This window comes from Abramis brama (assembly GCF_963993115.1).
Source record: "Abramis brama genome assembly, chromosome: 1".
Lineage (NCBI taxonomy): Eukaryota > Metazoa > Chordata > Actinopteri > Cypriniformes > Leuciscidae > Abramis > Abramis brama.
The window spans coordinates 61,894,486-61,909,154 of record NC_139963.1 but is presented as its reverse complement, the minus strand read 5'-3'; the positions used below and the strand labels follow the sequence as shown (position 1 = coordinate 61,909,154).

At 40.6% G+C, this 14,669-nt stretch overlaps 1 protein-coding gene and 1 long non-coding RNA gene across 2 annotated transcripts in view; both read right to left on the bottom strand.

The window, feature by feature from the left end:
- Positions 1 to 13,509, bottom strand: part of LOC311081937 (uncharacterized protein) — a gene marked incomplete at its 3' end in the record, with an annotated part of 28,915 nt that extends 15,406 nt beyond the window's left edge. The window contains exons 1-4 of the mRNA XM_084112625.1: positions 13,219 to 13,509; positions 12,369 to 12,566; positions 11,738 to 12,049; positions 11,308 to 11,658 (exon numbers count right to left, since the gene is read on the bottom strand). Of these exons, the coding sequence (XP_083968751.1) occupies positions 11,308 to 11,658; positions 11,738 to 12,049; positions 12,369 to 12,429 (724 nt within the window). The 5' untranslated portion in view covers positions 12,430 to 12,566; positions 13,219 to 13,509. The remainder of the gene's footprint in view (positions 1 to 11,307; positions 11,659 to 11,737; positions 12,050 to 12,368; positions 12,567 to 13,218) is intronic.
- Positions 6,507 to 7,434, bottom strand: LOC311078301. The gene is made up of 2 exons (XR_014605122.1): positions 7,366 to 7,434; positions 6,507 to 7,171 (listed from the first exon to the last, which is right to left on the bottom strand). It is a non-coding gene; the product is annotated as an uncharacterized lncRNA (long non-coding RNA).
- Positions 13,510 to 14,669: the final 1,160 nt, after the last annotated feature.

Genomic DNA, 14,669 nt, shown 5'->3' with positions numbered 1-14,669 from the left:
TTAGTGCTTAATCAGTCAGTGCTCAGTTGGGGATATTTTGGGGATATTTAATTTTATTTTATCAATCAATAAATTCCACTAGAAACAAATGTTGTATTATTTTATTTTAATTTAATACTGTGAAGCTGCTTTGATAAAATCTGTATTGTGAAAAGCGCTATACAAATATACTTGTATAAAAATATATTTAATCAAACCCAAACAGACATATATGACTGATGTTTTAAACCTCATGTTATTAAGTTACAATGTAATCACATATTATTTTACCATGGCTTGGAAGATAATTTTTTTTAACCTCAACATAGCATAGCCTAACCCCATCACTGCTAGCTTACCTCTTCTCTGCTCTGCGTCAATAACAAATACTGTTCTCAGAATAGGTTAAACCAGATTTGAGGAAGTGAAACATGGTGTCGAAATGTTCAGCATTTCCTTGTAGCTCAGAGTGTGGTAATGGACTCTCTTGTCCAGTGTTTAGTGATGTTATCATCCTATGTCCCCCCTATTTTTATATTTTTCTTTATTTAAAAATCATTAAAAAAAAATCCCTTAAAATAGCAATTACTGCCAAACGTACTTCTGTTTTCTGTAATACTGACCAAGACATAGTCCTGTTCTGAATCGTCTGTTTCCACTTCGACAGTCTTGTTCAGAGTCATCCTGATAGAAATCACTCTTAGTAAAAACGGTACTAAAGCTGTCACTGGGCCAGAACCTTTCCAAAAGGTACCTTTGTACACAGGTACTAATATGTACCTTTAAGGTGCCAATCAAGCGGCAACCTTCCGGTCTCTCTTGTGAAGCCGATACAGAAGTAACTAAAACTGCAGTTCATCGACTGGCCACTAGAGACAGGCTGCAAAAGAGAGTCAATTCCATATATCCCCCATGTTAACATGCCCAACTTTACAGCAGAAAAAAATATGTTTACAGCCTGGAACAAAAATTGGTTTTGGTCTAAATAACTAATCTTGCCCTTCATGAAAACTGTGAGGGGGTGAATTTATTTATAACTCAAACGTTTAAATGATATTAAGCCTTAAAGTTCTGCATAATTAAGGGGCCACTTGAGTGACAGGTGGATTGCCGCTGATGTCAGCCTATCAGCAGTTTGTCTGCTGTACGGATGGACGATACCACTTATTTTGTTTTCGATACGATACCGATACTTTCAAGGCCAGTATCGCTGATACCGATACCAATACGATACCTCTAAAACTGAACTTTTAAATTAAAAAATTTCTTACATTATTGTATAACTGAGATTAAAATGGGTAATGATACCCACTTAACATTATATTTGAAAGGCATTTTAACATTCAATACGCCTTAATTGGAATTAGATTTTATTTTGATTTACATATGGTTAAATGTTTACTTGTAGTGGTAACCATGGAAATCTACAAAATATTATAGGCCTATTTGAACTATGGTCACTGTAATGTTCATTTTCATAAGGGACTGCCAGTGACCCATAAAATGCAACCTTTTAATTCTGACAGTGTATGTTTATATTAAAATTAATTACAGAATAGAACATCAGTATGAACTTTTAACATTTAATACAAAAAAATGTAATTGCACAAACTATGTAGGCTACAATTTGTTTATTGTTAAATAGCTCAAACATAGTTTTTTCAGTCTTCTGTTAAGCGTTGTTCTGGGAAACACAGCCCTGTTTGAACACATTATCGGCAGTGTGTGAACGCTCTCTGTGATTGATTGGTTCTGACTTGCAGCATTTGCGTGTGTTCAGTTCAGATGAGCAGGGAAGTGGTTACTACACAATTATTCACTAACATAGGTTATTCATCCAGTTCAATGCATATTGTACACGTTAGCTTTATTGTCAAATAAACAAAATCACTGGCAAAAAATAAACAAAAAAACATTGTAGTATCGATATATATATATTTGAGTATCGATACTTTTGATACTCAACGTCAGTATCGATATATTGATACTTCATATATCGATACGCCCATCCCTAGTCTGCTGTCTGTTAGCGTCACGTCATCTCAGCTAATTCCAGCCGCTGAACTCAGCATCTCTGCCGTGTTTGTGCTTTTTTCGGGATTATTTCATACAATTTAATACACCCATTACTTCGCCCACGCCTTTGGACTCCGTCGTGGTCGAGTATCGAGAGAATAACCAGCACTGTTTTCCAGTTGTAATATATTTGGAGAAGGCATTTGACTGTGTCCCTTGCGGCGTCCTGTGGAGGTGTGCTCTGGGAGTATGGGGTCCAGGGCCCTTTGCCAAGGACTGTCCGGTCCCTGTACGACTGGAGCAGGAGCTTGGTTCGCATTGCCGGCAGTAAGTCAGACTTGTTCCCGGTGCATGTTGGACTCCAGCAGGGCTGCCCTTTGGCAGCCAGAGGCCGGAGGGTGTCAGGTTTGGGGACCACATGATTTCCTCTCTGCTCTTTGCGGATGATGTTGTCGTGTTGGCCCCTTCAGACCAGGACCTTCAGCATGCACTGGGACGGTTTGCAGCCGAGTGTGAAGTGGTTGGGATGAGAATCAGCGCCTCCAAAATCCGAGGGCATGGTTCTCAGTCGGAAAAGGGTGGCTTGCCCACTTCAGGTTGGTGGAGTAGTTCAAGTATCTTGGGGTTTTGTTCACGAGTGAGGGAAAGATGGAACGGGAGATTGACAGACGGATCTGTGCAGCTTCTGCAGTAATGCGGCGATGTACCGGTCAATCTACGTTCCTACTCTCACCTATGAGCTGTGGGTCATGACCGAAAGGACAAGATCCCGGATACAGGCGGCCGAAATGAGCTTTCTCCGCAGGGTGGCTGGGCGACTGACATAAATCACTGTCACACACACACAAGTTCAGAGTAATATTGTAAGTCACTGTATAATACTTTTTCAACAAGCAGAATAGTACAGAATCACGATACACAGTCTCACTTGTAGCTATGTCTTTTAACTATTATAATATTTCAAAGGGCAAAAACAGGAACTTTAACTATTGGCTTTACATCATCAGCTGTCACTTTAGCACGAGGCCTTTAGCATATAGCATTAGCTCCTTAGCCTGAGCTAACTCGATCACGTGGAGCTAGGCAGGCGTGGTTTCAGCAACAGGTCAATACCAATAGCCTCAGCTCACCCACGTCCCGCCTCTTTGCCCATTTTCTGTTATCCGGGAGTGATGCGCTGCCAAGATGGCGACGGCCGGCTCCGCCCACTTTAGGCTTCAAAAACGCTCTTCAGAAACCAATGGGTGACGTCACACACACTACACACATATTTTTGTACAGTCTGTGGTGCCAATATGCATGCTTTAGGCATAAAGATGTACCTTTTGAAAAAAGTACTTTTTTCTGAGATTGATTAACATTGTCTTGATCAGAGTCAGAGTTGATATCTTCATGATCTCCATCATCCATGTATATCTCATCATTATGGTGATTATGGAGACTATAACAGAAGTAAGTGCTGTTCCTCATCCAGAGGTGGACAGTAACAGTTTACTTGAGTACTGTACTTAAGTACACTTTTTGAGTATCTGTACTTTACTTGAGTATTATTTTTTCTGGAAACTTGTTACTTTAACTTCACTACATTTGAAAGACAAATATCACACTTTTTATTCCACTACATTTCTGTCAAGGTCCTTGAATATAAAGTAGTTATGTTAGTCAGGGCATGATTTTTTCATCTCTAAAACGTGATTGGATTTTTGCGGGTGACAGACAGCCTATCAGTGATCACTCTTAGGGTCATGTGTCGTGAAGTTCAGGGATTGGTACGATTTCCCTCTACTAGTGATCTTTTAAAGCAGGGCTCAGTAGTTTCGGGATTTCTTCGCTGTATTCTCGCTTTTTGCTGGCAGGTTTCTCTCTAGAGCTCCCCCCACAGCTTCGGAATAGATATTTGACAACACTGTTGTAAAAACTCGTTGGCGATTCTCAGACACCAGAGGCTAGTAGATCAACGACATCAAAGCAGATGGGACATTCTTTAAAACGTCTTCTTCATTCGGGTTCAAACAGCGTGAAGGGAGCGCAATAATGACAGCATTTTAGCAGATTTCTTTTGGCCGTAAAGCAATTGTTTACATCGCAAGACCTGATATCACGCGAGATTTCACAACGCGGCGGCCGGCTCAAAGTTGCAAGTGCGTATTTTCCGCTCACGGGCACCAGGGGGGTGCGAAACGACCACCATTCAACCCGAAATAAGTAAAATAACCATTCCAATGACTCCGAAGCTGTTCAGTTAAGGTAAAAAAGTTACTTAGTTCACCTTTAATGATCCCTTGTACATTAAACAGTCTGTATACAAGCAACTTTTTGTGATATATATATATATATATATATATATATATATATATATATATATATATATATATATATATGAATAGAGTCCAGAAGTATAGCCTGAAATTTGTCTTTTTAAAAGAGTGCCTGATCCTCACTGTTTTCCTCTGGGATTGGGTCAGGAATTGACTGAATAATCTCATCAACCCTCTGCTGGTAGAAGCTGGAACAACACCATCATGGCAGTAACATGATTTATTCATCGACAGCAAATGATAAAGGCAATGCTTCATGTACAATTTTAGTGTTTATGTGTGTTTAAAATCTGCAAAATAAAGAGAAATAGGACTATCACATATGCAAAACCTCAACTGATCTCTTATAGGTCATTTACTCAGGAGAATAGAGAAAGTTCAGATATGCAAGACTCTGAAATGGACTTCAAGTGCAGCATTCAGTGTGATTTCCAGATGATGGTGATTTTGCAGGATGATTTGAACACGTTCAGAGAATAGCTCTGTTCTCAGAACAGGTTAAAGCGCTGATAAAGCTGTGAAGCAGATTTGAGGAAGTGAAACATGGTGTCCAAATGTTCAGCATTTCCTTGTAGCTCAGAGTGTGGTAATGGACTCTCTTGTCTAGTTTTTAGTGATGTTATCATCCTAGGTCCCCCCTATTTTTTATTTTTCTTTATTTTTAAAAAAGTTTAATATCAGTAATATATATATATATTTTTCTTAAAATAGCAGTTACTGCCAAACATACTCCTGTTTTCTGTAATATTGACCAAGACATAGTCCTGTTCTGAATCGTCTGTTTCCACATTGTCTGGTTCAGAGTCATCCTGATAGAAATCACTCTCCGAAAAAAAGATATGTACCTTTAAGGCGGCAACCTTCCGGTCTCTCTTGTGAAGCCGATACAGAAGTAACTTAAACTGCAATTCATCGACTGGCCACTAGAGACAGGCTGCAAAAGAGAGTCAATTCCACATTGAGGAAGTGTCTAGAGCAGAGGTCTTCAATCCTGCTCCTGGAGGGCCACTGTCCTGCAAAGTTTAGTTCCAACCCTAATCAAACACACCTGAATCTCTTCAGAATCGCTTGAATATTCAAAGAAAGGTGTGCTGAAGGAACTAAACTCTGCAGGACAGTGGCCCTCCAGTAGCAGGATTGAATACCTCTGGTCTAGAGACTGTGAAACATGGTGTCCAAATGTTCAGCGTTTCCTTGTAGCTCAGAGTGTGGTAATGGACTCTCTTGTCTAGTGTTTAGTGCTGTTATCATTAAGAACGTCATAGGTCAGTCTTTTTTAGTCTTTATTTTTTTTTTTTATTGAAAATAAGTAATATTTTTTTCCTCAAATAGCTTTGTAGTTTCTGCCAAACGTACTTCTGTTTTCCAGTGGCGGCTGGTGGGTTTTAAAATAGAGGAGGCACACACAATTTTACATCTCAGATGTTTTAACTACTTTAAAATGGCTTTTTTTGGTCACTTATATCTGAATATTCATATTAAACGACACAGACATCAAGACAATATAAATATAAGTTCACTCAGCTAGTCCTATCACTTGAAGCAGAAAATCCATCCTTCTGTCCTTTTAAATGTCCGTGTTAAAAGAGCACTTTCAGTGGTTTAGTGAAGCTGATTGCTGTAGCTTATATCCGACTTAGGCATGGGGTCAGAGATGAGGAACGATCCCAGCTTTTTCCCTCTCAACTTCCAGCACTGTACCTTTCAGAGTTGAGAAGCAACATCCAACCAAATCATGGAAACCTAAGGCCTTCTTCTCAGTCACCAGAACAGAGATCGAAATTCCTATAACTGGGATGAAATCCCGACTCCAGAAGCTCATACCATCTTAAAGCTGTAGATGACCAGATCGTTTCAACATCATTGGTGTGCATAAGGTACGAGGTCAGTGTAATGGTCATCATAATGAACCCTTCGCTCGACGTTTGGACTTAGTTGGTAATGTCTGACTAGTTTATTGTGTGTGTGAATCGAAACATTCAGACTTTCACATCAGAACTATGAGGGTACATTTCAGCTTATAAATATGAATATTTTGTTCTCAAATTCAAATCTACAAGCTCTCGAATTTTGCCACTCTTTTACCTTCAAACAAGTAGTCATTTAAAACGTGAATTCTAACTTTGAAACTTTCCAGCTAACAAGAGCAAGTTTAGTTACGTCTGTTTTTACAGGAATGGAAGAGACAAAAACTTTTCTTTTAACTCATGATTTTTCATGCTCTTTATTGTCACATGTGAAAAAAAGAAAGAAATAACTGACATTTAATTTTGTGACATATACACACTGCAAAGTCAAATTTTAGAATATTTTATGACAGTATAATGTGAGCAGACACTGATGTAATTCTCAGACGGACGTCTCTCTGTAGAAGAAACAGCTGATATACAAGCTGAAGCAAGAGGATCATTTCAGCATGAGCTTCTGCATGAAGATGAAGGTTTTCAGACAGAAATCCAGCGGATAAACAGACTCCAGTCATGGAAGAGGCTTGTGAGACACTAGATTGAGTCTGGCCTGTATGAAAACACATCAGGGCTTCAGTCTCTAACTTTACTGTAGCTGTGATGATATAGATGAGATTCTGTGCTCTGACCAGATGATGATTCACAATAAATCTCATTCATATTCACAGGACATTCAACAAATATCTGCTCGTTCACACACAAATATATAATTCCTCCAAACACCAGAGAGATGAAAACTTCCCGTCTGCTCCTGATATGATGAGCTCATGATCTGTATCATTAATGTTTATGTGTGAAGGTCTTGTTCTTGTTCACAGAGGTGTAAACTTCATCCTTCAGTTGATCTTCTGTTACTTTGATGGCAGCATAAGTCACTGTATCATCATGATCCTGAAAGAACAGCACAGATTCTGTCCATCAATGTTTGAACATTTGATTACTATTATTATAATTATTAGAGCATGAGATTAATTTATCTGAAAGTCAAACTCATATAGATGAGAGAAGCTGATGTGATTGTCTCTGAATAGGACTGGTCAGTGGACAGTGATGAAGAACAAGGAAATGTGCTGGTATCTACTCACATTGAGTGATTTTACTGGCTTTGTATTGGAAGAAGTGACCTCAGAATAAGTCACATCATCTGTCTGCTCCTAAACATCAATGCAAACGTGCAGAGAGTCAAGTTTAACACACAGAACAGACATATCTCTCACTATAATATGTAGAATAACACAAAAGCTTTTAAATCACATTATTGAACAGACAGTGAACGTAATGTTTGATGATTTAGTGGACTCACATTGGCTCTTGCAGCGGGAGGAATGGACATGTTGATCGTCTCATACGTCCCTTTATGTTCATTCTCATCTTTGACCTTCAGAACAAACAGTTAAACTGCATGAATGACACTTTATTGAGCTTTAAAGACAGTAATCAAATCTGCATTACTGAACTCACCGCAGAGTCGCCAGTCCCTCTTTTATTATCTGAAAACAAGTGTCTCATGAAATATGAGTATTTATGATAAAGGACACATGTGCAAAAGACAGAATCTTATCATTAAAGTGAGTGATAAAAACGCTTTAAGTAAAAGAAAAACGGGAACTGGTATTGCGTCTTTGCTAGACGCTGAGGGGGAAACTCCTTTTCTCATAAAATTGAAGCCTTTAATTCAAAAACGCAGTTCCACTGCACAGCCATAACAGTGCAGCGATCTGAGCGTGTCTATTGGCTGGTCAGTGGGAACTGCATGAACCTATGGTGAAGCAGCGTGTCTACGCAAGCCAATCGTGGCAGGGGTGGGGCATCTGCTTTTAAAACCAGCTCATTTCGCCAAAGGAATCATATTTAAAGGGTTAGTTCAACCAAAAAGCAACATTCTGTCAGTAATTACTCACCCTCATGTTGTCCCAACCCCGTAAGACTTTCGTTCATCTTCAGCCAGCATCACACGCATCACACACATGACCAGTGTCAGCCAATCGTGAGCCTACGTTCTGACGTACAACCCAGAAGCGCTGTGCTGTTACACTACATGAACTCACTCAGAGGCCCACACAGAAGAAAATGAATAGTTGAATAAAGTCGTTAATTTTGTTTATTTTTTGCGCACAAAAAAGTATTCTCGTTGCTTGATAAACTTAAGGTTGAGCCACTGTGGTCACTTGGACTATTTGAAACATTGTCTTTACTAACTTTCTGGGCCGGCAAGTTTCAAAAACATAGAAGCCTATGGAGGAGTGAGACAGCTCTCAGATTTAATCAAAAATATCTTCATTTGTGTTCCGAAGATGAACGAAAGTCTTACGGGGTTGGAACAACATGAGGGTGTGTAATTATTGACAGAATTTTCATTTTTGGGTGAGCTAACCCTTTAATTCTACAAACGGCAGTCGTGTAGTGACATAGCACGGCTGTCTACGCAATACTCGTTCCCGTTATCTCAAGGAACTGAGGTTACATAAGTAACCAAGTCGTTCCCTTTCAAAATGTTTACTCGTATTGCGTCTTTGCTAGACACTATGGGGAACCAATCCAATCACACCGTGCTATGTGAGCAGAACAACTTACTTGGGTAAGGGTCCCTAGGCGGTAGGGCTAGGGAAGGGAAAGTTATGCAGAGCGAAAAAGGGGCTCGGACTGAGGTCGGAGCCTCTGGAGAGGTTATAGCGGGTTGAGCTCCCTCTGAGGTGAACTCAAGCTAGACAGAGAGGATTTGTGCCTGCTGCGCAGTGATCTTCAATTTGTAAAATCTGGCGAAGGTGGAGGTGAGGACCAGCCGGCCGCTGCACAGATGTCGCCAATAGACAAACCACTGGACCACACCCAGGAAGACGCCACGCCTCTGATGAAGTGAGCTCTGATTCCTATGGGGCATTGAAGGCCCACCAAAGCATAAGCCAACGTGATAATGTCCACTATCCAGTGGGATAGTCTCTGATTCATGACCGGAAACCCACCGAAGCATACAAAGAGCTGCTCTGACTGTCTGAAATGGACAGAGCGCTGAATATATACTCCTAAGGCCCGAACAGGGCAGAGTAAGTGAGGTTGATGCTAATCTTCCGAATCGGGAAGAGCGGACAGCATAAGAACTTGAGCTCTGGACAGAGTAGAGAGCACTTTGGGCACATAGCCATGCTTTGGCTTGAGGATGACCTTTGAGTTGATAGGCCCAAACTCGATGCAGCAAGAGCGCTGACAGAGAGAGCTTGCAGGTCACCCACTTACTTGACCAATGCTAATACTAGTAATAGTCTTAAGCGAAAGTGGCCAGAGCTTGGCCGTCTGTAGTGGCTCAAATAGGGGGCCTTTGAGGGCGCTAAGGACCATAGATAGATCCCAAGAGGGTACGGTAAGAGGACGAGGTGGGTTGAGGCTCCATGCCCCTTTCAGGAAGCTGACGATCATATCGCCTCTACCCAGAAACTGGCCGGCCATGGGAGTGTGGTGAGCTCTTGTAAGAAAGAGAGTACCAGAGGTACTTCGCATTATAAAGGGTCCACCATGGTATAAAGAGCTGAGCCCTTCATCCTGCACGGCTTTATTGGATGAGCCACCTTGTTTTGGTATTCCTTGAGGGGGGGCGGGTGGCTCTCGTATCCTTTTTCCATGGCACCATTATTGGTAATGAGAATGGTGGATGTAGAAGTGCTTAGGCACGCCAAGACTTACTGAGTTTGTTGTGACCCTCAGGGAAGAACTGTGCTCTTTGCTGGCGAGGGGCTTGCTGGCGTTTCTTGCTGCTCGGACCCTGCCGTTTCTTTCTCTGAGGTTCCTGGGAGAAAGGAAACACGAGAATGCAAGGGGCGGAGACTGTCTCTGAAAAGAAAGCGTTCTGTGAGCGGAGAAAGGAGAGAGACATACTCTAGGTGAGCTCGGCTTCTGCGTGGGATTTCCCCAGACAGGCAACCACTCACTGTGCTTGTTAGTGGGGTGCAGAGGGGCCGCAATCACAGCGCGTAATTTGCAATTTTCGGGTTAGCCGCAGGGGAGACGGTGAAGTCAGCTGACCGTAGCACGCGCTGATCAAAGTCTGCTGGTCTGCACTCGTTCCGCTGCTTGGCTTCTTCGATGGCGAGAAGGCTTCTTCGAGAATCAACCAGGTAAGTTTGTCACTGAAGAAGAATACATCTGATTCCTATGGTGAATATGAGCTGCTTTTATAGGCAGATGCCCCGCCCCTTTCAGCAGGCTCTCTCTTTGCGGAATGAGCTGTGATTGGCTGCCGCAGACATGCTGCTTCGCCATAGATTCATGCAGTTCCCACTGACAAACCAACAGACTTCGATAACTTTTTGAGATTGACATTACAGGAATTCTCAACAGGAATAAACTTCTGTTTGAGAATTTAATATAATCCACATGTATCTATGATACTTACAATCTGAACATGATGTGTTTGTTTGCTCATCTGAACTGTTTTTAATTGTTGTAAATGAGTAAATCTGAAAACTCACCAGCTCTTTTTCTGCAGATCAGCCAGAGAAGAGCAAGAAGGAGAACAGCGACTGCAGCGACAGAAATCACTATGACTGAAGAAGAGATCGAGCACAGAGTCAGAGACGGACAGGGCAGATTGAGGACAATTATAGACAAAGACAAAAGCCATTGTCACCGAATGAGATTTCAAAATATTCTGATCTTCCTCTGACTTTTGATTAATGCCCTCTAATTTATTTATTGTTTATTGCTCTTCCTTCAAGAAATACAAAGGGGAAAGGTCAACTTAACTCTTACATACTTCATTGTTTATATAATGTGGTAGTGTCTATATGGTAATTTATTCATATTTTCTATATAATTATGTTAGACAAAGCTGTTCTGTGAATAACATCTATGGCGTAAAAGCATCAGCATCATCATGTACCTCGTGTAGAAGGATTCACTGCTGTCGTTGAATCAGCTGGAGCTGTAAAGAGGAATGTTTGTTGAGATGATTCATACTGTACAATATTATCATATTTTAACTAGTTAACACACAGGATAACTTCTAACAGTGATTCATGAGACTGTTTTCTCACCTGAATACTTGACAGTGTATCTGACTGAGGTCTTGAGTTGATTTCTGCGAGTAAGCTGACATCTCCACTCTCTGTTGTTATCTTCATTCAGGAGTGTTGTAGTCAGAGTGATGATGATACAGCGATATTGATCTGATGATGATAATATCTGATATCTGGAGTCTGTCTTCAGATCAACACCAGCCTGATTCACCCACAACAGCTCAACTCCCTCAGAACTGACCAAATCATCACAGGAGAATCCAGTATCTGAATACAACTGACAGGAGAGAGTCACAGAGCGGCCTGGACTGATCTCAGTCTGTGAGGATGAAGATGATGAAGATGATGATGATGATGAAGACACTAAAACTAAACACAAGACACAAATCACAGACTCTTCAATCATCATCTGAGTTTAAAGGGAGAATCTGCTTAATCATAAACTTACCATGAAGAACATGCAGATAAACACGTGCATCAGGTCCTTGGTGTTCTCCATTCACATATTGTAGGCAGGTGTAAGATCCATAATCTTCTTCTGTGACGTTCTTGATGTTCAGAGAGCAGTCAGACTCCAGACTCAGTCTCTCTGTGTCTTTATTATTTATCCCTAAAGTAATCAGTTCAACTGCTTCTGAATGTCTGAATCTGTTATAGTAGGTCCATGTAGTTGATGTGCAGTCAGAAAGAGCATTATTGCAGGACAGACGCACATTTTCACCAGAACTGATGAACTCATGAGCATTCACTCCACTGATACCTGAAACACAAGTAAAAATCAAAAGATTCAAATCTGTCTTTTTCCTCACTTAATAATAATAAATAAAAAAACACTCTCCAGAATAAACTATTAATATTTATCAGAGAGCTGTTCAAATCTCTGACACACTCTTAATATGAAGATAATTCTTCATCATCAGATGTTTGAGTGTATCAATACACAACTCTGAGATCACAACGTGAATGTGTGCAAGAATAAACTGAGCATGTTCAAATGTAACTCTTTCCTCTTTCCAGCATGTAACTCTTTCCAGACTAATTCCACTAAATGTCTTTAGAGAAAATACAGATTTCTTTACCTGTGAGAAGTGAAGAGAGAATGATCAGTCCCAGCAGACACAGATCACACTTATCAGCCATTTTGTGTTTTTGTCAGTCTTTCTCTTCATTATATATAGTTACAGCTCTTCCTTTACACATCATCAGCTCCTCCTGTGGTTGGTAACTTCCTCTCATCTGATAGACTGAGTGATGAAACTCTGAGAAGTGTTGCTTTACTAGAATACAAGTGGATTTCAGTGCAAATGTATTTTTAGTTATTGCTTATGTAGCAAGTGACTCGATTCTTAGCGATTACGCCACCCCTAAATAACAGGGAAAAACAATCCAGATAAAGACACACAAGTAAGTTCCACTTAGAAAAGGGAAATAGGCGTGAGTTCCTGTACAAACAAAAATATATTTTATTAAAGCTAAATTAGTTGGCCAACAATCTTTTAAAACTGGAAGTGAACAATCAAATCTGTCATTGGTTGAATAAAACAGAAAAAAAGGAAAATTAACAATCGTTGCGTGGTCTGAGGCTTCTTATGTGAGAGTGGGCAAGTTTGACAGCACCAGATACACAAAAAGACCTATCACAATCACACCCACAAAGTTCACTGCAAATAATGACACAGCAATAATGACAAGCCTTGGTGAAGTAAAGCCCAATGTGCAGCAAAGAACCAGCCAGCTTCAGGAAGTGCTCAGTGCTTAGACTGTGATGGGACCCAAAGCATCAGCGTGACTCAAAGAGTGAAGGTTTGGGCGAGAGCTGTGTTAATGAGACTGCTCTCACTCAGCCTGTCTAAACACATGCAAAGAGGACCTTAAAACACAACAGATATCTATTAAAATATATTAAAACACAGAGACCAAACAACGCACCACACACTGCCAGCCTTGGTAGCCCAACGTCACACTAAACATGTAAAATCACATAATGTCACAGAATAACACTGAGATCAAACAGCTAAGCTACATGCTAAAAACACACACCTCCATAGTACGCAGCCATGAAAGGAAGAGGTGGGCTTTCCAGTATTTTAAAGTAATTATTAACATCAGCTCCAGTTTGGTGAAACAGAATGTATTTGCACATGAGTGTCTCTAAAGCAGATTTCATGTCTTCTGGAAGAGTTTCTACACATGGATTATAATGTTCTGCTTTACTTTCTCCAGTCATGAGAAAATATATCAGATCCAGACTCCTTCACTGAAGGTGGTCTATAGTGATGTCCGGTTCGTGAACGAATCGTTCTTTTGAACCGGTTCTTTTTAGTGAACTGGTCGAACCAGTACACTAAATCGGACTGAATCGTTCGAAACAGTTCGCGTCTTGCATCAGCACTGATCCACAAGTTACTAAAGTTACTCACTTTCGGACATGCCTGAGTCCTGACAGTCCCTTCGACTCAAAATAAACCAATATGCCGGAGTAGACATGCGTTACTCCAGTAAATCCAACAGTTCACTGAACTGAGACATGTTGTGCTGAGAGAAGTGATGAGCACGAGCAGTTGATACTGAGCATGCGCGCACTTCCGAACGTACAGGTACAGCGGTTCTCGGACCACCAGTACAGAACCGAGAACTGTTTATTTCGGACACGTTCGATACGGAGAACCGATGAGCTGATGAGCTGAGCATGCGTGCAATTTTTTCAGAGGGACGAAATGCATGTTTCTTAAGTATTTTATTGAACATTAATAAGTGTAACAAAATGAAACATGTTAGAAACATGTTTATCACATAGGCTACTGCCTTTTCACTGTATTATTTTAAAGATTGGAAACACAATGAATGGATTGTAAAACTAAACATTTATTATTATACTAAAACATTATTTTCTGGAACAGATCATTTAATTTCTAAGTAAGTTGATATACATTTTTGACGTAAACTCTTGCCAAGGTTTTTAAGGGTGCAAAGTAAATGTTTATAATGTGTTAATCAAAACATAACGTATTAAACATACTGGAGACATGCATCGATCAGTTTTGTCGACTGTAGGCTATAGTAAGGTTTCAGCAGTTCTCAGCTCAGCACACACATGCCTATGCTACGGTTCTCGAGTCAAGAACTGGTTGTTGCAGCAGTTCTCAGATCACCAGTACAGAACCGAGAACTGTTTCTTTCGGACACGTTCGATACAGAACCGACGAGCTGGAGAGACTGCGCATGGGTGATCGCACCGTCTCTGAACCGAACTTTCTTTTGGCCAACTGATGCTGTGTTTATATACTGTCTATGTGCTGTGCTGATACATGAGCACGGGTGAACCAAGGACTTGAATGAGGGGCCAAATTCGGCGAAATGTAAGTTTATTTAATTACAAA